At 48.4% G+C, this 25,034-nt stretch overlaps 1 protein-coding gene and 1 pseudogene across 6 annotated transcripts; both read right to left on the reverse strand.

Annotated features, from left to right (window-relative positions):
- Window positions 1-5,098: 5,098 nt before the first annotated feature.
- On the reverse strand, window positions 5,099-8,331 carry LOC101408763 (leukocyte immunoglobulin-like receptor subfamily A member 6; annotated as a pseudogene). Its single transcript, XR_015549614.1, has 8 exons — window positions 8,140-8,331; window positions 7,977-8,012; window positions 7,502-7,786; window positions 7,051-7,353; window positions 6,535-6,823; window positions 5,981-6,284; window positions 5,429-5,479; window positions 5,099-5,282 (listed from the first exon to the last, which is right to left on the reverse strand). The product of XR_015549614.1 is annotated as a leukocyte immunoglobulin-like receptor subfamily A member 6 (transcript).
- Window positions 8,332-18,243: 9,912 nt separating this feature from the next.
- Window positions 18,244-24,355, reverse strand: LOC101408501 (leukocyte immunoglobulin-like receptor subfamily B member 3). Of its 5 annotated transcripts, XM_087421136.1 has the most exons (9): window positions 24,273-24,355; window positions 24,066-24,101; window positions 23,608-23,892; window positions 23,156-23,458; window positions 22,632-22,928; window positions 20,668-20,784; window positions 20,162-20,217; window positions 19,213-19,377; window positions 18,244-19,133 (listed from the first exon to the last, which is right to left on the reverse strand). In XM_087421136.1, exons 1-9 carry the CDS (start codon window positions 24,304-24,306, stop codon window positions 18,990-18,992), a joined length of 1,437 nt encoding a protein of 478 aa, XP_087277262.1. In that variant the 5' UTR covers window positions 24,307-24,355; the 3' UTR covers window positions 18,244-18,989. The 5 variants fall into 5 exon arrangements, with proteins under 5 accessions (XP_087277262.1, XP_087277261.1, XP_087277260.1 ...); XM_087421135.1 differs by lacking the exon at window positions 24,273-24,355 and having other exon boundaries at window positions 24,066-24,256; XM_087421134.1 differs by lacking the exons at window positions 24,066-24,101; window positions 24,273-24,355 and having other exon boundaries at window positions 19,213-19,374; window positions 20,162-20,214; window positions 23,608-23,904.
- Between the last annotated feature and the right edge of the window lie 679 nt (window positions 24,356-25,034).

Raw genomic sequence — 25,034 nt, forward strand, 5'->3', positions numbered from 1 at the left:
GGAGCTCTGAGTAGTGACAACAGACAATACAGACATTTAGACAATGGAGCATTTGGCTACAGTTTTGGTAAGTTACAGAAAAGGAGGAAAACAGAAAATAGAGAGACTCAATAACAGGTGGACGTCTAGCAACCTTAGTGATGTGAGTGTGGGGACCTTCTGGAGAAGGAGAGACGAAGACAAGGTAGGGTTATCACAAATGTGATGTGGGGCCAGCATCCTCGACCTGGAAGAGGTTGAACTAGTCTAAGAACTGTGAGTAACCAGGTAACACTGCCCCCTCGTCATATAGGGTCTTGTGCAACCTGCAAGTATTCTTGGATTTTATCTTTCATGCAACAGGAAAATTTTCAGTAAAGAAACGGATGAACAGGGCCGGCTCCGTGGCTTAGCGGTCAAGTGCGCACGCTCTGATGCTGGCGGCCCGGGTTCGGATCCTGGGCGCGCCCCAAGGCACCACTTCTCCGTCCAGCGCGAGGCCGAGTCCCACGTACAGCAACTAGAAGGATGTGAACCTATGACATACAACTATCTGCTGGGGCTTTGGGGGGAAGAAAATGAATAAATAAAATCTTTAAAAAAAAAAAAAAAAAAAAAAAGAAACGGATGAACAGACTGCTGTTTTGAGCAGAGCACCACTCTGCAGGAGGACACTTCTGTAGGAAGACTGTATTGATATAAACAGTGAAAATATCCAATATTAATCCAACCTCTACACGACATGTGATCAGTGTTCTAACTAGTTTTTGAGGATTTTTCACCCTTAGAAATCCCACAACAAAAATACATTCATAGCTGGATGAGATGAAGCAGGAAGAGTTATTTGTCATTATCATGGTCTAGGAGGGTTGGAGAGGAGTCTGCTATGTTCAAATTGGATCATGGAGCTGCCCAAGAGAAGACACGAATGTGATAACTACTCAGGTTCTATGCCTGTTGGGGAGGGCTGCTGGTCAACTGGGATAGGTTTGGTTTGTATGGAGGACCTGGCTTTGCTTCAGCTGGAGTTTAGCTCAGCCTGATCATCAACCTCATGGATGGTCAAGTGCACTTGGCTGGAATTTACTTGAAGGAAGGAGGAGACCTGTGGAAAGGATTTGTGCAGGGTAGGGTCAGTGACAGGTAAGTTTGGGGCCATGAGAAGAAAACATTTCATCAGGGAGTGAGGGCCAGGGCTTGGGGGCAGGAAGGAGGCTGATGGGGTGGCACCAACAAGACGTCTTGAGTCTTGAAGTGAGCTTGACTGTGGTGATGGACAAGAGTCGTGGATGAAGGGCTCAGGGACAGAAGTACTTGTTTGTTGTTGTTGTTGTATTGAGGTAGAAGATAGTGAAGAATTGAGGGCTCCTTCACTCTCTACTTTCCTTGACTAGTGGAGCCAATGGGGCTATCACAGGAGGGATGACCCCAAGAGGAGAAGGAGGCGTGGGGAGATCTTTGTAATACTGTCCACTGACTCACAGAGGAAGCACCATCTCCCTCCTGGCCTGGGGCTGTGGTTTTGTTTCTCCGAAGCACTTCCTCTCTGTTCCTCATTTATATAAGCAGTAGCACCTTCCCTTCACCACTCTCCATCAAACCCCTGAGTCATTGTTGCCTCCTCACCACCTCTTGCCCCCAGACAATAACTCTTCATCTGAGTCTGTGGGTTCTGTCTCCATGCTTTTGGCAAATGCGCTAGTTGGAGACAATTCACAGGTTTGTTGTTTTCCATTTAACAGTTGATGGATATATGGGCTGTTATCGCTTTCTGTCTATTGTGAATAGTTCTATGAACACGCTTGCATAAGTGTTTGTTCAACTGCTTGTTTGCAATTATTTTTCTTTTCTTTATTGTGGTAAGAGGGCTTAACATGTGATCTACCCTCTTTACAAATGTTGGTGCCCAATATGGTGTTGTTAAGTATAGCCACACAGTTGTACAGCAGATCTTTAGAATTCATTAGTTTTGCATAACTGAAACTTAGACCTAGAAGGGGAATTTCTAGTTCAGATGGTAATTCTGGGTTTAACTTTTTAAGGAACTGCCAAACTGCTTTCCACAGTGGCTGAATCATTTTATATTCCCACCAGCAGTGTATGTGGGTTCAGATTTCTTCACATTCTCATCATCACTTATTATGTTTTTACAAATTATGGCCAACGTAGTGGTGTGAAGGGGTATCTAGGTCTGGTTTTATTTGCATTTCCCTAATCACTAATGAATTGAAAATCTGTCATATTCTTGCTGTTCACTTGTATTTCTTTGTTGTAGAAATGTCTATCTAAGCCATTGGACTATTTTTTAATTCGATTGCTTTTTGTTGTTAAGGTATCCTTTATATATTGTGGATACTAGCCCCTTGTTAGATATATGATTTGCAAATATTATTTTCTAATTTTTACGTTGCCTTTAAACACTTGATAGCACTTGCTGGTGCACATGTATTTTAAATTTTGATGACACTCAATCAATCTACTTGTTTTCTTTTTTGTTTGTCCTTTAATGTCATATCTAAGAAACTATTGTCAAGTCCAAAGTTATGAAGATTTACTCTATGTTTTTCTCTAAGAGTTTTACAGTTTTAGCTCTTCTATTGATCCATTTTGAGCTAATTTTTGCATATGGTGTGTGTAAGGGTCTAGCGTCCCTCTCTTGCATGTGGATATTCAGTTTTCCCAATGCAATTTGTTGAAGAGACTATTCTTCCCCCTTTGAGTGGTCTTGGCCATTTCATCAAAATCAACTGCTCATATGTATGGGTTTATATCTCATCCTTCAATTTTATTCCATGCAGCTATCTGTTTGTTCTTATGCCAGCACCTCACTGTTGTGATTACAAGGACTTTCTAGTAAGGCTGAAATCAGGAAGTGTGAGTTATCCAACTTTCTTCTTCTTTTTCAAGATATTTTGACTATTGTGGCTTTTTTACAATTATCTTCAGTTAGAGAAATGGCTTTTTACTTTCTGCAGAAATGGCATTTAAGATTTTGACAGGGATTTCATTGATTCTTAGATTGCCATGGACAGTATTGTCATCTTTACAACATGAAATATTCTAAGCCATAATCCTGGAATGTCTTACCATTGATTTAGGTCTTTTCAAATTTCCTTCAGCAGATTTAAAAAAACAAAACACTACAGTGTATAAGTGTTGCGTTTCCTTTGATAAATTCATTCCTGGTGCATGTTTTATTTTGGGTGCTGTTATGAGTTGAATTGTGTCACCTAAAATAATGTGTTGAAGTCCTCAGCACCAGGACCTGTGAATGTGGAAATAGGTCCTTTGCAGATTTAATCAAGTTAAAATAATATACTGATTTAGGGTGAGTCCTCATCCAATATTTCAGTTGTCCTTATCAGAAACAGAAAATAGGTACATAAGGAGAAAGTCATTGAAGACGGGCACACTTGTGGAGGTGTCAGCTGTGTGAAGATGGAGGCAGAGACTGTAGTTACGTTGCCACAAGCCTAAGGGTACCTGGGGACAATGAGAGCTAATATGAGGCAAGAAGGATTTTTCCTTAGAGCCTGCATGGCGAGCATGGGCTTGCTGACACCTTGATTGTGGACTTTTAGTCTCCAGACTTGTAAGAGAATAACTTTCTGTTTTTATATGCCACCAAATTGGTATTAATTTGTTACAAAAGACCTGGGACACTAATACAAGGTGGAAGTATATAGTGTTTGCAAGACTGGGCTCTGGTATCTGGCAGCCTGAGCTCATTTCTGGGTCTTCCACTCTTTGGCTCTGTGACTCTGAGCATGCTGCGTGATCTCTGAACTTCTACTTCCTCATTTTGAAAATGTTGATAATGTTACTAACATCCTCTTCAGGTTTATGTGAGGACCAAATTATTTATTACATTGAAAAACTTTACAAAACTACAGGTCGCCTTGTTATCTGAAGACCATTGAACATCATTATAGAGTTTTCTATGGCGATACTGTGACACTCCTCAGCACCATGACGCAGGTCAGGTCCCTACAGCACCGCATGGGGACTGGGTACAGCTGGGCTCTGTGTGGGGACACAAGCCCATGTCCAGCCTGAGGACAGAAGCAGAGAGTGGGGGAGTGGGATATGGAGGCCACTGACCTGTCACCACCACCTCCAGGGACACTTTCTGTTGGGGGCATTTGCAACGCCTGCAGTCATGGTGTAAATGCAGTGATTGGGGACTGCTCTCTTGTCCTGGGATCTCAATGTGCCTGGTTATCCTGGAGCTCAGAGCATCCCTCTTCTCCAGGCATGGATGGCCACATGCTCATTGCTGTGGAAAGGAGCCTGGAAAATCTTGGATCTTGGTGCAGGGAAGCCCTTATCATGATGTTTAAAATAGAAGGAAGCATTTGTCACATGGGGCTATTGGTGAGGTGAGCTGCCTCTGGCTCCTCCTCACCTGCAAAAGACAATTCTATTCATTACTTCCCAATTCTGCATTCAGTGTTTTCACACCGACAGCTTGAAATTGGCCGTGAAAGGATTATTACACTAAATAAATAGAAAAATGCCGCAAATAAGGGTTTTTATAAAAATGAAGTTTGTTTAGAACTGAATTACTGACACACCACCTGGCTGTCACTTCAAACACCAGTTTTCTTATCCTAACTGATGATATTTCTAGAGAAACTATACCAGGTATCATCTGATGGGGAGAGAAGGGCTTGACAGGTCCAGAGAGAGTTTTAGTAAATGGTTTTGGATTTATCTGTTCCAAATTGGACCTGATTTTAACTCATTTACTCAGTTATCTAAAGCATATTCAGTGTTCTGAGCTGAAGAGATGGAGGTCAACAGCACACATCAGCAAATGTGGCGATTAAAAATAAGAAAAATGTGTTACAAGAAAATGGACTAGACCATGAAGTTGTGTAAAGTTGTGGGATGTACCCTCATGTCATAGGGGTGAGAAAATATGGGGGGCAGTCAAGGAGACTCAACAATGGTAGGGAGAGAAAGTATCACAGTTTAATAAAGGAGGAATCCCAGACTGGGAACACCCAGACGTTCTCCTGCACCCGAACCATGTTTACTCCCTCGAGGCTCTCAGCAGACAGTTCAACCAACATGTGCTGTAGATTTTCCTCCAGAACCTCCTGGGCAGGTTAGATTTCTACCAAGGCTCTGCTGCTCTGAATGGTGCATTGTTCCCTCTTGGGTTGACCTTCTGGCTGCACCTTGGGTCCTTCTCTGGTTGTGTCGAGCCAGTATCAGCAGCACCCCGATGGCCACCAGGATCAAGCCAGCCATGCCGATTCGGATGAGATTATCCCGTGTGTAGTCTGGGGAGTGTGAGGATAAGAATTGTGGTCAAAAAGTTCACAGTGGTCAGGGCAGAGCCAATTCACCCCAGGATCCCTGGGGGTCCACAGGGCATCCACCTCTCCTGGACAGGACATGACCCTCTGCACAAGCCCCACAACTGAGAACTTCTCCTGCTCAACACTCTTAGGGTCTGACTTCATTTCTGATGGGCTGATGGTCTCATCTGATTCTGAGAGTCATACAATGAGAGGGTGAGTGAGGAATGGGGGAAACATTGTGCTCTCATATGCCCCCAGTTCTCATACCATGACTTGTCCACAGTCCCTTAATGAGCAGTTTCTCTCCCCTCACCAGGTTCCCTCTCGTTTCCTCACTGGATTCGCTCAGCCTCCCTGTGTTCTTTGCTCTCAGAACCTGAGTCACTTTGGAACAGTGTAGCTGTGCCCCAAGAGCTAAGGATTAGGTCTCCCAACACAGAAGTAATTGAGTGCTGTGTGTTCCGTGTTCAGTTGTAGATGCAAGAATCCATAATCTTATCCCCTACAGCTGTGAGTCCCCCTATTCCGCAGCTAAGGACTCAGGGTCCACGGGTGAGGGGTTGGAGTCATGAGCTACTAATGCCCCTCTGTGGAGCTTCCCCCTGTGCCCTCATTTATTCCTGTCTCAGATTTCCTGAGGACAGAGCCCTGAGCTGACTGAGCTCGGACAAGACAGGGTCAGGGCCCCTCACCTGAGACCATGAGCTCCAGGGTGTCACTGGGGTGTGACAACAGGTAGGAGCTGGTATTGAGTGAGCTGCAGCACCTGTAGGTCCCCTCCTTGGGCTAAGGTCACAGGTGTCATGGAGAATTGGGCCTGGTAATGCTTAGATTGGTACTTTGATCTAAGACGCAGCGGGGGATCGGCTGCCCCCTCCTTGGACAGACGGAAAGTGTCCCTCAGGCTCTATGACTGACACAGCAGGGTCACATTCTCTCCTGAGGCCACCGTGGGGCCCGGCTGCACTGAGAGGGAGGGTGTGTCAGGGAGCTGTCCTAGAGAGAAGAAGGGTGGGTGAAGGGCTGCCTGCCCGTCTTGTTCTGAACTGAGTCCCTAGGCCTCTCTCTGAGGACCTTCCTTTCAGTCTGTCTTGTTTTCTCTGATTCTCTCCCCAACCATCCCCTTTATCTCTGTCTCTCTCCCTCCCTGGGGCTCTACGCTCCTAATTCTGGCATCACCACCTGGGGCTCCCCCAGCAGGGCCTGTGCCGAATCTGGTTCCCTGACTGACCCACTGGCTCCTGACCTACCCCCAAGATGTCCAGGGTTCAGTGGGGGCCGACCACTCAGAAGACAGATTGTGTCCACTGTAGCATCTGTACCAGCCCCTGTGGGAGGGTCTCAAAGGGTCCAGGAGGAAGTTGGCCTGAGAGAGCCCAGCCTGGGGCTGCAGGGCAATATCATGTGGGAGGTCATGTTCCCCCTCCTTGGACAGAGCGAATCTGTCATAGTCAACAACAGAGAGACTGTCAGGATCTGTTCAGAGGCCACGACAGGGCCCTGCTGGGTCAGGTGGGAGGGCTTCCCAGACCCACCTGAGAGAAAGACCACCTGTGGATTGCAGGGGCTGATTCTTCCCATAACCCTCCTTCTCCATCTTGGACCCCAGGTTCCCTGTCTCTCTCTCCCTCTGTATCTCGGGCTCAGGAGCCCATGCTCCCCTCACCTCACACTCTCATCTGGGACTCCACTGGGAGTAAAGACCAAAACAACTTGTCTGTTGTCTCAAAACATGGATGGGGCCAGGATGGGACTTTCTCACCTGATACCAGGAGCTCCACTGGGTTACTAGGGTGTGACCACTCCTGGAATTTGTTCAGGTAACAGCCATAGCATCTGAACGTCCACCTGTGACTGGGGGTCACGGGCCCCACAGGGAACAAAGAGTGGAACTTCCCGTTGGGGTGTTGCTGTGAGTCCAGGGCCCAGGAGGTCTTATGTTCTCCTTCCTTAGTCAGAATGAACCTGTCAAATCTTAGCTGTGAGCCACACTGGAGGGTCACGTTCCCTCCTGAGGGCACCACAGGCCTCGGCAGGGCTGAGAGGGTGGGTTTGCTGTAGAATCCTAGGAGAGGAGGAGGCAGTGTGTTAAATGGGGCTCACACCTCCCTCATATCACCCAAGGCTGGACTGTGAGAGGGGAGACATCCCTAAGAGCAGACCCCCTTCCTGAGGGCAGAGCCTGAGGCTGGGACCCCTGAGTGTCCTCTCACCTGTCACCACCAGCTCCAGGGGGTCACTGAGCTCCGACGAGGATGTGATGTTGTGATAGTAACAGTAATATCTCCCTGCCTCTTGCTCTGTCATGTGTGGGATGGAGAACTTGGCCTTGCCCCCAAGCTGCAGTAAGTTTGCTGTATCCCAGGGCCCTAAGCTTCGCTCTTTTTCCAGTTGGTACTGCAGCGGCCCCAGGGCCCCCTGACACCAGATGGTCACAGGCCTCCCCCAGGGGATCACAGAGCCTGGCTCAGCCCAGACGGTGGGTTTGGGGAGGGTCCCTGAAAGGAAATCAGAGGCCGGGTCACACGACATCCCCAAACCCAGTAATCCAGCTCTCAGCCCCAGTAGCCTCCCAGAAGTCCCCCATCTCTCAGCCCAGAAGTACCACTCTTAATTACCAGCTGCCCTGAGGATGGCCCCTGTCCCCAGTGAGGAGGTGGGACCTGGGACACCTGGAGACAGACTCACCTGCCTTCACTGGGGTCCTCAGCACCACACTCAGCCCTGGAAGAGAGTGCCTTGTGAGTGATTTGCCCCTGGATCTTGAGCAGAACCTCTCCTCCCCTGAGCATCCTGATTCCTGGTGTCTCCTGACAGACCAGGGCTTCCCCTTCCCCTCCTCAGATCTCACCAAGCCAGAGTAGGGCCATGAGGTTGGGAGTCATGGCCTCTTCTCCATCTGGCCCTGGCTGTGCATGTGGAGTAGACAAAGGTGCCGGGCAGGATAGGCTGACATGCAGGGTGTGCACACTTAGATACTGGTCCTCCTCATCACGAGGTTGTCTCGTCAGCAGACGCACAGAAAGGGGAACTGCCTCTTCTTAAGGTCCTGGCTCTTGTTTCTAGGACTAAGCAGCAAATAGACACAGAGATGCCCCTTCCAAGGGAGCATGACCCAGGACATGTCCTTCCCTCTCAGAGCCTCCCCCTGGGGTCTCCTTCGTCCTCATCCCATCCATCAGAATATCCCTCTGGGGTCCTCACCATGGACAGTGGTCATCCAGGTCCTGGAGATGCTTCAGGGAAGACGCAGGATCTTGCTGCACTGCAGAGCTCAGATCAGCAGAGACACACACTCAACATCTAACTGTACAGTTCAGGTCAAGGTCATTGTGACTAAGAGCGCAAAGGAGAAATACAGTGAAATAAGGGAAGGAGACACCTCTTCTCTCCTGGCCCCGGAGTGTGGGCTTTCTTTCTATCACAGCCCCCTTCACGGACTTTTCCTTTTTCTTGCAACAGCGTCCACCCCCACCTCTCTGGGAACAAACTTCTAAGTCGTCCCTGCCTCCTCAGTGCCCTTGTTCCTCAGGAAGAGATCTCCTCCTCATGCTGGGATCATGTCTTAGGTATAGGGGACATTCAATGGGTTAGTGCTATGATTTGGGGGACAGAGGTGATTCTTATGTAAATATCCCTCCATTATCCACTGCCCATGTGACCTTGAGCATCCAATCTCTGAGCCTCGGTTTCCTCATCTGCAGCATGCTGTCAGGAACCCCACTCCTCAGAGTGGTTGTGGGATTAGTGGTCCCAGGACGTGGGAGGGATCAATCATGTTAACTTCCAGACCTGATAATAATGTGTGGGGTTTGAGACATGAGAGAATCAAGGTGTCAGACTCGATAGTCAGGGTGGATGATTGATGTGCCCGCTCAGGAGCCCCCATCTGCTCCTAACACTGAGAAGTGCTGTTTATGATATTTCTGAAATCTGTAGCCACAGTCAACTGAAGAAAAAGAGAAATGAAAGTTTTCAAAATTGAGACAGAACCACAACAGATAAAAGAGGACAAGGCGGAGTGGCCACAGGTGCCTGGGACCATCAAGCGGTCATTTAGAGCGGAGGTTTCCACCTCTGTGTGGACAGGAGAGGGACCCCCAATTCTTCACATGCAAGGAGGGGAGCAGAGCTCAAGCTGAAACTTGGAAGCTGTGTGCCCCTCCCCAACATTTTAGATGGGCACTGGAATATCTCTGTCCACTGACTCAGGACTATGGTCAGCTCTGAGCTATGTCCAGTATTTGTGTAGCGTTACATGTGTGAGTGTGGGGCTCATGATGGAGCTGTCCCTGCTGGGCACATCCCTAGACAGATGCTAAGTTTGGGAGAGAGGATGCCATGGGCCAGCTGCAACAATCCACCCCTTTCAGCCCTGAAGGTCAGGAAAGCCCTGGGAGAAACTCTATGGAAAATCAGGTGTGTGGGAGGTGAGCATCCATAAGGAATGAACATCAAAGAGAAACCCTAATAGTGATAAATAGTGCTATGAAAGACAGTCTACAGTACAGGTAATGGGGGCTGTCATATCCAAAGGAATAGAATACTGGAGTATATGAAACTCATTTTAATGTAAGTGTCTTTAAATATCTGAAAAAGTAAAGGAGGAAATTGAATTCCTGAAAAACAACATAAGCTGTATTGTGGAAGAATATAGACCTTTAGAAATGAAATAGGCAAATACTTAGAGATAAAACATAAGACTTTCATTTAACACACTCAAAATTTTCTTTTCATCAAGTAGATGGTACAGCTGAAGATCCAGTCATGAAGCTAGAACGTAATAGTGAGGAAATTTCTGGTTGCAGCACAGAGAGATTGGAATGAGGAAATTAAGATGCATGGGGAACATAAAGAGAAGGACAATGTACGTTGTGAGTTTCAGGAGGAAGCAGTGAGAATGATGTCTACAGCAGTTCTGGAGGGAAATGGCGGGCGTTTAACAGAGATGTAGAAGGAACGTGTAACTGCTGGGTGCATGGATATATCAGTGACATCTGAGTCTTGATATTTCATGGCAAAGTGAAGGGAATTGTTGGAGAAAAGACATTTCAAACAATGGCAAACGATATGGGAAAAGTACATTCAAAGAATTAATTGTGAATGAAGAATTCTATACTCACTCAAATTACTATTAAGGGGCAAAGGTGAAAGGGTCAGCAGGGAAGAAATATGTAAGTACAAGGAGACCTGGGGCACATCTGACACGTTTGGACTCATGTCTCACATGTTAAATCCACCATCTCAGGCTTCATCTTCATGAGGGATGAAGAGGGTGTTTGGGGCAGATCTTTGACCATCAGATGTATTTTCCCCTCCTTGCAGTTGGATCATATCCTTTACTTAAGATAATGTATTGAAGTATCTGAATTAAAGAAAGAGTGAAGATAAGGCATTTCAAGATATACAAGATTTTAGACATTTTACTGTTTACATGCTCACTAAAGCAAAACTAATATATGTAATTAAACCAAAAGGACTATTTACACAAAATAGAGAAACTGAGACGCAAAAGTGAGAAAAAGACGGCAAAACAAATAAACATTTGGGAAACTATGTTTTTATATACAGGCACATATACGTTTATACTTAAGGAAGCTGAAAGAAAATATTTGGGGGGTGTGTGCGTGTAAGAGAGAGAGCGATTTGCAAGAAAATAAGTACTAACAGTTCAGCTAATGTGAAATGTCCTTTTCATTCCTGAAGCAGAGGACAAATAAAAAAACTGGGCAAAATTATAAATGTAAATACCAATAGGAACAATGGGAATAACTACCTAAAGTTAGAAATACAATATATAACCTCCAAACTGGTTGATGTTAATTATACACAAAAAAAATCTTGGTGACGTCAGCAACATGGGGGGTGGTGAGCTGTTCCCTTTGTCTCTCCCCCTTTTGAACTACAACTAAGTGGACATTCATTGACCAGAGACGAAGCCTACACAGCACCACAGCCCGCCTGAGAGACGCACACAGCTATTGTCTGAGGGTGGGTGGACTGACCCTCCGGGAAGTGGTGGAGATGGGTGAGCACTCCCTACCCTTCCCCACACCCCTGGGCGCACGCAGGATCGCTGTCCAGCCTGCTGCCGGCAACCCGAAAGTGGGAACGTGCCCCGGGGCGACTGTAGGAAGAGGCAGTGGCAGCCCTTCGCCCACTGGTGATCACTTTCCCGGCGGCGGGGGTGGGGAGCCACCATGCCCCTGCAGCCCAGCCCTGACCAGTCCATACGGGAAGCCCCGCCCACCAAGCACAGCGGCGGGACTGCAGGCAGAGTCTGCAGCACAACTAAGTGCACTGAGGCAAATACACGCCAGTCCCCACGAGCACCCATAGCACAGCTGAGCCTTGAAAGAGGAAGTGGGCCCCGGGGCGACTGTTGGAAGAGGTGGCGGCCGCCCTTAACGCACTCATGATTGCTTTCCTGGCAGGTTGGGGAGCCCATCATGCCCCTGTGGCCAAAAGGAGTGGCCCTGGCTGGGTTCCCATGAGAAGCCCCGAGTACGTGAACCCTCTGCAGGCTGGTGCAAGCTCCCGCAGTTCCCACACAACTTCCAGCAGACGGGGTGGGGCCAGAAACTCTGCTCCTGCTCCCCCTAGCGGTAGCAGGTGGAATCTGTGAGCTAACACTGCCACAAATGCCCCAGCAAAAGATTAGTCCATCAAACACCGTGAGAAACCATAGCAACAGTTCAGACCAGAAGGAACACGACAATTCTCCAGAAACCAACCCTGAAGGCCCAGAAATTTACAGTCTAAATGACAGAGAATTCAAAATGGCTGTCATAAAGAAACTCAATGAGATACAAGAGAACACAAAAAACAGTTCAGTGAGCTCAGGAATAAAATGAACCTCTTCACCCAAGAGATTGAAACTATAAAAAAAAAATCAAGCAGAAATTATGTATATGAAAAATATAATCAATGAAATAAAAAATAGTCTAAAATCTTTAAAGAATAGAGCTGAAGTTATGGAAAGAATTAGTGATTTAGAGGATAAAATATAGAAATGCTACAGGTGGAGGAGGAGACAGAATTCTTTGAGAAATACCTGATTCAATTAGGAAAAACAACTTAAGGATCATAGGTATTCCAGAGGGAGAAGGGAGGTAGATAGGAGCAGAGAGCTTGTTCAAAGAAACAATAGCTGAGAACTTCCCTGCCTTTCTTCCTTCCCCCCACATAATGACAGTGGTTCCTGGTGGAGACAGGACATGTTCATAGTGGACAGAAGTCCCCAGAGAAGGATTTCTGGACATTCTACCACAGAAATTCACTGGCAGAGAGCTTCAGAACTAATTCAGCATTTTGAAATCCAGGGTAGGATTCTACTTTTGATAAACGCGAGAATAAGTTTCAGATATGGACCTGGAGTGTGGACTTTCTGTCACAGCCACCTTCACAGACTTCTCTTTTTTGTTGCAAAATCTTCTACCCCCACCTCTCTGGGAAGAGATGTCTGAGTTTCCTGCCTCCTCAGATCCCCTGTTCCCTTGGACAGAGCTCTCTTCCTCAGCCTGGGGTCCAGTTGGGGACAGTGAGTGGATTAGTGCTCTGATTTCGGGGACAAGGCTTATTTTTATTTAAATATACCTCCGTCATCTGCTGCTCATGTGACCTTCCTCTGCAGAATGTTGTCAGGAACCCCACTCAGAGTGGTTGTGGGATCAGTGGTGCTGGGTTCACAGGAGCGATCAATCATTGTTAACTTTCAGACCTGATTAAGACGTGCAGGTGTGGGACTCCACAGTCGGGATGGTTGATTAACATGGCCACTCAGGAGACCCCCATCTGCTCCTAACACTGAGAAATGCTGTTTATTAAACAGTTTTGAAATCTGTATCCATAGACTACTGGCTAGTATCTGCTGAACCAGCCGTCCTGTCCCCTTGGTTGTTAAGGACCTTGTCTACAGTGGGGCTCTCTGGGGACATTAATATCTGACTCAAACATCCAGTGCTTTGCGCCCACTCCTATACATCTGTCCATGCACATCGCTCCTTCCTGGATATCCTTGTTTCCTCCGTTCAATTTTGCTCCTTCATGTCCCCTGACCAGAGTGGCAAGGTATTTGCTACTATCCTGGAGGCTGTGTACACCTTTACATGCAGATGGTTCTCTTTCCACAAAAAGTGCATTATCCTTTTCATTACCCAAATGTCTGCCCACTGAAGGCATTTTCTCTCCTCAGATTCACCAGATGGAGGCTGTAGAGCAATGCTACCCCAAAACATCCCACCACCCAAGCATGGCCCAGGGCACAGAACCACAGATGACAGCTGAGGAGAGGCACCATTGTGACGGGTATGGGTGTAGTGTCATGTTCTATCCTACATGTTTGTGCGACTCACCCTTGTCCTCTGGACCTGTCCACGGCCCCAGGTGTACCAATCTCGTCCAACAATGGATTGAAACCTTATGACTTGGTGGGAATGACAACAGCCGGCTCATCATAGATGGTTCCTGTTGCATAGACACTTGATGTCTTCTTGTTAGTCATTCAGTTTCTCTTGGGAACCAGCAGCACGTCAGGAGCAGCTTTTTAAATGGCGTCTACTCTCTATTTCAGGTAATGTGATGGCAGGAACACAAGGGGCCTGAACTTCAAATCTACCATTGAGGCTGGGCAGGGAATTCACACAGCATCCCAGTACACATGAGCACTTACAGTGCCAGGGGACAAGGCAGATCACATGGCCATGGCTGCAGGGTCTTGGTACTGCAGAGCCCTGTCTCCCTCTGTGATCTGCTCAAACCCGCAGCCTTCTCAGTCACCTGATAAGGGAGAAATCTGTTTTCTCAAGTATGGTATATGCTGCTTCCCCCATCCAAAGCGTCATACCCAAAGTTGCGTCTCCTTCTTAGTGTCAGGTGTTGCAAGGTGTAATACAGGGTGTGTTTTGGCAGGCCTGAGAGAGCAGCACCTCTATAAAGTTCACAGCTTTGGCAGATCCTGACTCTTTGGATTTCTTTTTTCTTTAAAATCTCCCACCATCTGGAGTACATACCAGGGCAACCAGAGTACTCACCACCCTTTACTCATCAGGTCAAATTAACACGATGTCACCAATATTGTGGACAAATGTGATGTTCTGCCCGATGTCGAGATGCTGAGGGTCCCTTTGGACGATGCTGTGAAAGGGGGAGAGTTGGTTTATCCCTGGACACTGTGAACATGTACTGCAGTCCATCCCAGGGGAAGAAGAGCTGCTTCTGTTACCAGATCCACAGCTGCACAAAAGTGACCAGAGGCTGCATAATTCTGTCCTAGGAAATGCATCCATCCCGCAGAGCAGCTGCCAGGAGTCAGTACTTGGGGAGGTCTGCGGCCCTTCACCATCCACCACCCAGGATCCACCCAGTTTTTCAGGGGCCAGGCTGGTGTGTTAAGCAGGGATATGGTGGCCCCACCTCTGCCTCCTTTAAGTCTCTGAGGGTGGCACTAACCCCTGCTAGTCCACCTGAGTGCAGGGTTGTTTGTGATGACTCTGCCAGGCACTATGGAAGTTACACTGTTGAGTACACAGATTCCGTTTCCTTTCTGTAAAGAGTATGTAACTATGTTTTGGAAGTCGATTCAAGGACTTGGTTCACCTTTTGCTTTCAAGGCTTTAACAACAGTCTGTCTTTAGGCGTGTGCTGCAGCTCCTTTGGCTAACTAGGCCTGGCTCCTCTGGGGTGCTTGATTGGTTCCTAGTGCTGCACGGGATCCAAACATCTCCCACCACTGTGTGAGCTCCGGGAATTCAATAGAACCTTTACTTATCCTTGTTTCCAAAAATATTAGTAGGTTAAGAAAGGATACAAACATCATTGCATGATAAGGCGTGTGTGCTTGTTTTTGCTGCCTCAAAATTTGAAAATAACGTGAGGCGAGTGCTCATGGAGGAAAAGTAACTGGGCAGTTCTGACTCTCTGTCCTCTGCACTGTCCCAGTGTCCACGTGTTTGCTTCCCATTCTTCTGTCTTCCTTCCTCATGTGCCAAGATTCCTCCCTTGGTCAGGTCCTTTCTGGGTCAGGAACTTCCTTTTCCATTCATTTAGGGGAGGCCTGCTTGTGACAATCCTCTTAGCTTCCTTCACCTGAGAGTGTTTTTATTTCCCTTTCCTTCCTGAAGGATAATTTCACCCTCTGTAGAATTTGGGATCGACAGTTCTTTTCTTTCTGCACCTGAAATGTCGTTCCTCTTGCTTCCTGCCTTCACGGTTTCTGACGGGAAGCCCGTTGTCATCTGAGTGGTTTCCCTCTATGGTCAGGTGGCATTTCTGTCTCACTGCATTCAAGGAGCTTGTCTTTTGTTTCCCTTCCTTGGGTCATGATGCGTCTTGGCATGGATTTCTGTGGGCTTCTCCTGTTTGGGGTTCACTGAGTTTCATGAATATGTAGCTTTATGACTTTTGCCAAGTTTGGGGAAATTCCAGCCATGATTCTTGAATAGTTTTCAGTCTCATCTTCTTTCTCCTCTGCTTCTAGGACTCAGATCACATGGATGTGAGATCTCTTGTTAGAATCCCACAGGTCCTGAGGCTCTGTTCGTGTTCTTTTCCAGTTCATTTGCTCCCTGTTGTTCAGACTGAGTAATTTCTGCTGTTCTGTCTTTATGTTCGTTATTTCCTCTGTCCTCTCCATTCTGCTGTCGAGCCCATCCGTGGAGCCTTTATTTTGAATGTCGTATTTTTCAAGTCTAAAGTTTCCTTTAGTTTCTTCTTTGTATCTTCTGTTTCTTCGGTTAGACTTTCTTTTTTTTAAATTTATTTTAAGCTTGCATGTAATTGCCCATCAAAGCATTTTTATTATGGCTGCTCCACAGACCTTATCAGATAATTCCAACCTCTGTGTCACCTCAGTGTCATCACCTGTTGACAATGGCTTTCATCACTCAAGGTGAGATTTCCCTGCTTTTTGTTATGAACTGGACATTATGGATTTGATGTTGTGAGTGTCTGGACCTTACTTAAATCTTCTGTTACAGAAGGCCTTTTCTGACACATGGCCAGGGTCCTGACTCATTACTGCCAGGTGGAGGGTACAGTCCAGGTCCCCACGTGGTTCCTTTGACACCCACTGTGTCGCTCCTAGATCCTAACAGTCTTAGCCCGTCTGCTGCCTTCTCTGCACTTTCTGAAGTATTCTCGATGTTTGTTGTATACACAAGGTCCAGGAGTTTTCTGTGCCTTATGGGTGGTTAGGGAAACAAACCTCTACTTCCTCTTGGTCCAAAACTGGAATTCTGAAATGTAATTGATTTTATATATTGATGATGTATCCAGTGACAGTGGATCAATCCTTCTCAAATTAGAATAATAGATGTTTCAATTATTTGCGGTTGCCATGGACACAATTTTGTAATCTGTGAGTAATACCATTTTATTGCATCCATTCAGTGCTTATCATACTTTTTTTTGCTTTATTATTTGATCATTCTTCCAGTGCCCTGCTGAATAGAAGAGGTCATAGTGAACATTCTTGTGTCATTCTCAGTCACAGGTGGAAATATTGCAAGTTTTTACCTTTAAAAAGTATTGCTGATGTAGAATTTTAAAGACACTTTGATAAATGATAGGAAATTCCATTTTATTTCTGAGAGTTTTTCTCATTATAAATTGGTGATATATTTTATCAGAAGTCTTGAATCTGTTTTTTTTTAATTTTTTATTTATTGCAGTAACATTGGTATATAACATTGTATAAATTTCAGGTGTACATCATTATACTTCTATTTCTGCATAGATTACATCATGTTCACCACCCAAATACTAATTACAACCCATCACCACACACATGTGCCAAATTATCCCTTTTGCCCTCCCCCCTCCCCACTTCCCCTCTGGTAATATGATCATTTTTATATTTCTTCTTTTTTTGTTTTTGATTTTTTTTGTGTGTGTGAGGGAAATCAGCTTTGAGCTAACATCCGATGCTGATCCTCCTCTTTTTTGCTGAGGAAGATTGGCCCTGGGCTAACATCCATGCTCATCTTCCTTTACTTTATGTGGGACACCGCCACAGCATGGCTTGACAAGAGGTGCGTCATTGTGCGCCCGGGATCCGAACCCATGAACCCTGGGCTGCTGCAGCAGAGTGCGCGCACTTAACCACTTGCGCCACTGGGCCGGACCCTCTATTTCTTCTTTTATATTTGAATTGTACTGATTGATTTTTGAATATGAAACCAACCATGCATTTCTGAAAAATAACATACCAGCATGGTCATGATATATTATCCATTTTATATACTGCTGACTCTTTTTTTTTTTTTTGGGAGGAAGATCAGCCGTGAGCCAACATCCGTGCCAATCCTCCTCTTCTTGCTGAGGAAGATTGGCTCCGAGCCAACATCCACCACCAATCCCCCTCTTTTTTTCTTTTTTTCTCCCCAAAGCCCCAGCAGATAGTTGTATGTCATAGTTGCACATCCTTGTAGTTGCTGTATGTTGGACACGGCCTCAGCATGGCTGGAGAAGCGGTGCCTCGGTGCACGCCCGTGATCCGAGCCTGGGCCACCAGTAGCGGAGTGCGGGTACCCAACCGCCAAGCCATGGGACCGGCCCCTACTGACTCTTTTTTGGGAATATTTTGTGTAGGAATCTACAGCTAAGTAAATGTGAGAGAGCTTCCTCTGATTTTCCCACTTGGTAGGTTCTTGTGAGGTTTTGGTATCAGTTTTTTTGTGGCCTGATAAAACGTGTTGGGAGGAATATTCCCTCCTTCTCTATTTGTGGAGGAAGCTTATTTAAATTTGGTATGTGTATGTTCGTGTGTGCGTCCGTGTGTGTGTGTGCGTCTGTGTGTGTGTATGTGTGTCCAGGTGTGTGTACATGTGTATTTCATAAGTGCATACATGTTGGGAAGCGTTCACCAGTGAAGCTTTCCAGACTCAGAGTTCACTTTGTGGGAAAATTTTTAATTACAGATTCAACATTTAATATACAAAACAATTCAGATTTTCTGCTTAGTTTTATGTCTATCATTTTGGTAAATTGCATTTCTTGAGGATTTTGTCCATTTCATCTACATTTTCTAATATATTGGCATAAAACTGTTCAAAATGATCTCTTATCTACTTAAAGTCTGTAGGATCTGTGCTGCTGTGCTGATAATGTAATGTGTGCCTTCCCTCTTTTTTCCTTGAGTGTTGTGGGTGGGATCTATGTGTGATTAATGTTTTCAAGAATGAATTTTTTTTGTCTTTATTGAATTTTCTTTATTTTTTATTCATCCTCATTAGTAGCTACTCTCGTGGTTACTTTTTCCCTCCTACCTTCATTTGGAATAATTTGCTATTCTTTTTCTAAATTCTTGGTATGATAGCTTAGGTCATTGATTTTTTTAGGCTTTTCTTTTCTAAGATATTCATTCATTTACTGTTCTTAATTTTCCTATTTGGTAGGTTTGATGTGTAATATTTACATCATCGTTCAATTTAAAACATTCTCTCACTTCTGGTATGGATTTCTCATTTCACTCATGGATTACTGAGAAGTCCGTTGCTTTTATTTACAAAATGTGTGGATATCAGTTATCTTTGACTGCAGAATCTGGTGAGTCCCAAAGTGTCCCAGAAGCTCCTGGTGGTCCATGTTAGGAGTTTAGACTGGCTGGGAGTCATTAGGAGGTGTCCACTGGAGGAAGCTCCTGTACCTTCTGGGGTCCCTGCAATCTCTCACCCTGGAGAGTGGGTCTGGGTCATTTCTGGACTAGCGCATGGCCAGAGCTGCATACACAGTGGGCTCTGCTCGGGGGTCCTCTGACTGGGTGGAAGAGGGTGTTCTATCCCTTCTGAGGGTCAAGTGGCACAGCTGGGCATAGGTCACATCCTGGGGGGCTTCAGATGCAGCAGCCTGGAGCAGGGGAAGAAGGGGGGATAGGTATATGGTTGGGGTGGGAGAAGCCAGGGGTCTAGGAGAGGATGGGACCCACCTGTCTGCCCATCTGTCTGTCCTCTTCTACTTGTGTGTCCTTCACGTCCAGTGATTCCACTGACATGGGGGAAGGAGAGGTTGCCACTCCCCACCTGCATCTTGATCTTGAGTGGTTCACCTGGGCATATGTCACTCCCTGGGGGTCTTCATCCTGGGGGCCCTGCTGGAGGGAGACAGAGGGCAAAAACAGTGTCTCCCTGACCCCACTGCTGACCTCCTCCAGTCAACTGTCCACACTGTTACAGAGTGAGGTCACTTCCTGATGGAATCCTCAGGGACTTCCTGAACCTTGGACATCTGGATACTTTGTGTGGTTCTGATTCTTATCCTAACATGCTCTCTCTCACTCATTTGTCTCCAGCCACGTGGCCCATCTTCCTGAAAAACCATGTTGCTGCCTCAGGACCTTTGTACCTGCTGTTTCCACCACACCCCACATACTCTATCCCCTTTCCTTACTTTATTTTCCTTAACAGCACTTTGCATTCTAGGATGGTACCTGCATATTTACATGTTGTCTCTCACCCACGAGGTGAGCTTAAGGAGTGTGGAGACAGTTTTCTCACTGCTGTACCTGCAGCACCTGAATGGAGCCGGGTACACAGGGAGCTCCCTGTGCACACTGTAGGGTGAGTGAATGAAGGGAGCCTAGGGGACGTGCGGGTGAATCACTCATTCACGTGTCCTTTTGAGACCTGGGGGTGCACTCCAACAACCAGAAGTTCAGACAGAGGAGGAACCAGGAAAGGGGATCATGAGGGAGGAGCCATGAGGTCACAGAAACTAGGAGGAGTGAAGTCACAGCAGGACGACCCAGGGTGCCTGAGAGGAGAGGTCAGTGTGGGACGCTGCTGAGAGTTGGGTGATATGAGGACAGGAAGTGTCCATTGGATTAAGTTTGGCAACAGGAATGTCCTGGGTGGCCTGGACAGGAGTAGGGGTCTCACCTGATGGTCCAGCTCCACGCCCTCCTCAGGCTGTGTGTCCTTCATGGTAGCACCTGCTGGGGCAGAACAGGGGGTGTGTCTCTTGGCGGGATTCCCTGAGATCTCTCAGGGCTGCGGCCCCCCTCTGCTCCCAGATGGGCCACTGAGATCCAGGGGTGAAGAGATGTGCCCGAGGTCACTCAGGGTGAGATTTCAGTCCTTCTAAGATGGACAGAGTCTCAGCCCTGGGGTGTTATGACCACTCACCCTCCACATGGGATTTGGGAGGAAAGAAGGAAACCTTAACATATACTTTGTATGTTTCAATAATTCACGAGATCGAAAAGCTGAAAGAATACCTTAAATGTCTATGTGTGCGCTCTGTCAAGCGTTTTCTTTAGGATTTCCTAATTGGAGATTCTGGAACGTGTTTTTCTAGTTGACTTTCCCATCTATTGGGTTTCCTTCTAGCTAGTGCCCTAAGGCCGTCGCCTCCTGTGACCTGGGTCACCCTGTTCCCTGCTCACCCAATGTCCTGCATTTGCCGTGATGCCGATGACAGATGAGAAGGAAGAGGAGGAGGGAGAGCATCAGGACAAAGGCTGTCGAGATCCCGATCAGAGGCTTCAGGTACCATTTGAAACCTGGGCATGAGTGACATCATGAATGAGCCACTGATGCTGTTTAATTGAGGGCCTACTGTGTGCCAAGCATGTGCTGAGTTCTGTGCATTGCCTCGTCTCACTCACAAGAATCCTGCAACAGGGGACTGTCTCCCCCACACATCCATTTCACAGATGAGGAAACTGAGGCACAGAGAGGTAAACCATGTGCCCCAGGTCACCCAGCCTGAAGTGGCAGAGCTAGGAACTGAATCCAGGGAGCTGACTGCCTTCCTTGCTCTTTCCACTCAAGCTGAGCATCCTGAACACCCTGGAACCTTGTCCTGACCCTCCCTCCCCATATAATGTCACCATCACTGCTGCAGAGGGGACAGGTCTCCATAAAATCAAGTCCTGAGGGCTTCCTTGTGAGGCCTCCTCTCCCAGGAGGTCAGAGCCATAGTCAGAACTGAAAGGAAATGTAAGCCCTGGGCCACGATTCTCTCCTTTACACTTGGAGAAACTGAGGCCCAGACAGGGAAAGGCATGTCCAAGTCAGGGTCTCCTGATGGCATAACTCAGCCCCCGACTCCCAAGAAACCACCCACCACCTCTCCACAGAAGCCCTCCTTTATCCCTCCTCACACCTGACTCCCTCCCATAGGAGGGAGTTGACCTTCAGAACCACCTGGGGGTCAGGATGGAGGTGGGGGGGCTGCTTCTCCCCACTTCAGCCCTAGTGCCCCTCTCCCAGCCTGGGCCCCAACATGTCCCTCTGTCATGATTGCCCCAACCACTACCCCCCCAGCCTCAGAGCCCTGGAGCCCCATGGACCCCCATCTCTGCCCGACTCCCAGCCCCCCTGGGGGACAAGCTGTGCTGAGAGAGGAACTGGGAGTCAGCTCAGCTGAGTCTCGAGAGACAGGCCTGGGGAAACTGTGACCTCTCTGGACAGAGACCCTGTGACTCACTAGTTGTTAAGTTGAGTCCTGTGGGTGGGGAGGTGGGATCCCCAGAGGATCCTGGGAGAAAGGACAAGAGGAGATGAGGGGCTGGAGTTTCCCCAAGAGACCCTGTCTCTGTTCACTCTCTTCTCCTTCATCTGCCCTGTGTCCCCAAGGCTCTCCCTCCACCCACCTGGAGGATTCTGGAGATGGGGACATGGGAAGAGGCAGCCATGGGAGGGCGCTGTTTCCCTCCTGCACTCTGAGGGGCAGATGCCTCTCTGGGTGACCCTCCCTCAGAGCCCCCTCACTCCCATCCCAGCCCAGAGCTCTCTGGGGGACAGAGCCCTGAGCTGACTGACTCAGAAAGGACAGAGTCACGGCCCCTCACCTGAGACCATGAGCTCCAGGGGGTCACTGGGTTGTGATAACAGGTAGGGGGAGGTGCTGTGTGAGCTGTAGCACCTGTAGGTCCCCCCGTGGGCTAAGGTCACAGGACTCATGGAGAATTGGGCCTTGTACTGCTGAGCCTGGTACTCTGATCTAAGACGCAGGGGGGGATCAGCTGTCCCCTCTTTGGACAGAAGGAAAGTGTCCCTCGGGCTCCGTGACTGACACAGCAGGGTCACATTCTCTCCTGAGGCCACTGTGGGGCCCGGCTGCACTGAGAGGGATGGTGTGTCAGGGAGCTGTCCTAGAGAGAGGAAGGTTGGGTGAGGGGCTGCCCATCCCACTTGTTCTGAACTGAGTCCCTAGGCCTCTCTTCCAGGACGCTCATCTCTGTCTGTCTTGTTTGCTCTGAGTCTCTCCCTTTGCCTGCCCATCCCGTTTCTCTGTCTCCCTCCCTGGGGACCCCTAACTAATCATCCCAGCATCATCACCCGGGGCTCCCCCATCAGGACCTGTGTAGAGTCTGAGACCCTGAGTGACCTATTGACCCCTCACCTGCCACCAGGATGTCCAGGGGGTCACTGGCAGCCGACCACTTGGAGGAGAGGTTGTGCCCACCATAGCATCTGTACTGGCCCCCGTGGGAAGGTCTCACAGGGCCCAGGGAGAAGTCAGCCTGAGAGAGCCCAGCCTGGGGCTGCCGAGCAAGGCCCTGGGGGAGGTCACATCCTCTCTCCTTGGACAGAGCAAATCTGTCATAGCCGACATCAGAGAGACACTGGAGGGTCAGGTTCTGTCCAGAGGCCACGACAGGGCCCTGCTGGGTCAGGAGGGAGGGCTTCCCAGACACACCTGGGAGAAAGAACACCTGTGGATTGTAGGGGTTGATTTCTCCCATAAATCCCCTCCTGCATCCTGGGCCCCAGGTCTCACGGTCTCTCACCCTCTGTGTCTCTGGCCCAGGAGCCCCATGCTTCCCTCACCTCACTCTGTCACAAGGGGCTTCCCTGGGAGCAAAGACCCCAATAAGCTGTCTGATGCCTGTAAACATGGATGGGGCCAGGATGGGACTATCGTACCTGGAACCAGGAGCTCCATGGGGTCACTGGGGTCTGACCACGCCTGCGGCCTGTACCTGTAAAAGCCATAGCATCTGAACATCCACCTGTGGTGGGGCATCACGTGGCTCACAGGGAACAGGGCCTGGGACTGCCCGTTGGGGTGTTGCTGTGAGTTCAGGGTCCAGGAGGTCTTATGTTCTCCTTCCTTAGTCAGAATGAATCTGTCAAATCCCAGCCATGAGCCACACTGGAGGGTCACGGTCCTTCCTGAGGTCACCACAGGGCTCGGCAGGGCTGAGAGGGAGGGTTTGCTGTAGACTCCTAGGAGAGGAGGAGGCAGCTTGTTAAATGGGGCTCACACCTCCCACATATCCCCCAGGGCTGGACTGTGAGAGGGAGACACACCCCTGAGAGAAGACCACCTTCCTGAGGGCAGAGCCTGAGGCTTGGACCCCTGAGTGTCCTCTTACCTGTCACCACCAGCTCCAGGGGGTCACTGTGCTCTGACCAGCCAATGTGGCTAAGATAGTAACAGTGATATCTCCCTGCATATTGCTCTGCCATGTGTGGGATCGAGAACTTGGCTTTGTCCTCTGGCTTCAGTGGGCTCTGTCTGCTCCATGGCTTTGGGCTTCCCTCTTTATCCAGATGGTACTCCTGGGCCTCCAGGGTCCCCTGACACCAGACAGTCACAGGCCTCCTCCAGGGGATCACAGAGCCTGGCTCAGCCCAGATGGTGGGTTTGGGGAGGGTCCCTGGAAGGAACACAGAGCCGGAGTCCAAAGTCTTTCCCCACCCCTCATTCTCCCAGCTCAGCCTCCGGCCCCTCTTGGTTTTATCCCCATCATCCCAGAGTCACTGGGCTCATTCCTGAGTGCTCAGGGGCTGAAGTAAGAGGTGGGAATATGGCAGCCTGGGGAGGACTCACCTGCCTGCACTCGGGTCCTCAGAACCAGACTCAGCCCTAGAAGAGAGTCCCTGTGAGAGATCTGCACCCGCATGTCTGAGCCGATTCTCTTCCCATCAGGATCCCAGTCCACTCAAGCTGCCAGAGCCCTGAGGTTCCCCATGAACAAGGGGTGTGGAGCCTCCCCATCCCCTGCTGCTGTCCCCCTTCCCACTTTCCACAACTGACCGAGGCAGAGAAGAGCAGAGAGGATGGAAGTCATGGTGCCTGCTCTGAGCACTCCCACTGTGCAGATGGAGGAGACCACGGGGCCTGCGGGACAGACACATGCACAGGATGTGGTAAGTCAGGGGCTGCTGCCACCCATTCGGGTTCCCACAGCTGTGGACCCACAGGAATGGATGGCCCCTCCCTGGGCCTGGCTCTGCTTTTCTCCAGGGCAGGGCTCAGGAGGACTCCAGCCCCTCTGGAGACGTCTCAGCCCAGAGCTGAGGTCCCATCACGTTCCCAAAACTCTGCCTGACCTGAATCCCACTCAGAGAGGATGGGGACCTAGGTTCTCGTCCTGAGTGGGTCTCTGACAGACTGGCTCTTATGGGACACACCACTGATTTCCTCAGCACCTCGACAAGTGGAGTTTACTTTCTGTCTTTGGCCAGTCCATAAACAAATATTATTGAGCACATTCTACATACAAGGCATTGGTGTCAAACACCAGAAATACATCCATGATCCAGATAAACCCATTCATGTATTTTGAGAACCCAGATTAACAGATTATAGACATTCAAAGGCTAGTATTGCCCTTAATTTATTTACAAAGGAGAAATATGAGAATAACTGGAGACCATGACTAGTCTATGAAAGAGAGAATAGCTGTTTGAGGAGGGGGAGACCTATGGGATGGGATACCTACGAGAACCCTCTAGAGATGAAAGGACATTCTAGAGAATGTCGTAAAGGGAGGGAGAGAGGGGAAGGTGGCGGCTG

Source organism: Ceratotherium simum, chromosome 33 (assembly GCF_057802395.1).
Source record: "Ceratotherium simum simum isolate JZ-2026a chromosome 33, ASM5780239v1, whole genome shotgun sequence".
Lineage (NCBI taxonomy): Eukaryota > Metazoa > Chordata > Mammalia > Perissodactyla > Rhinocerotidae > Ceratotherium > Ceratotherium simum.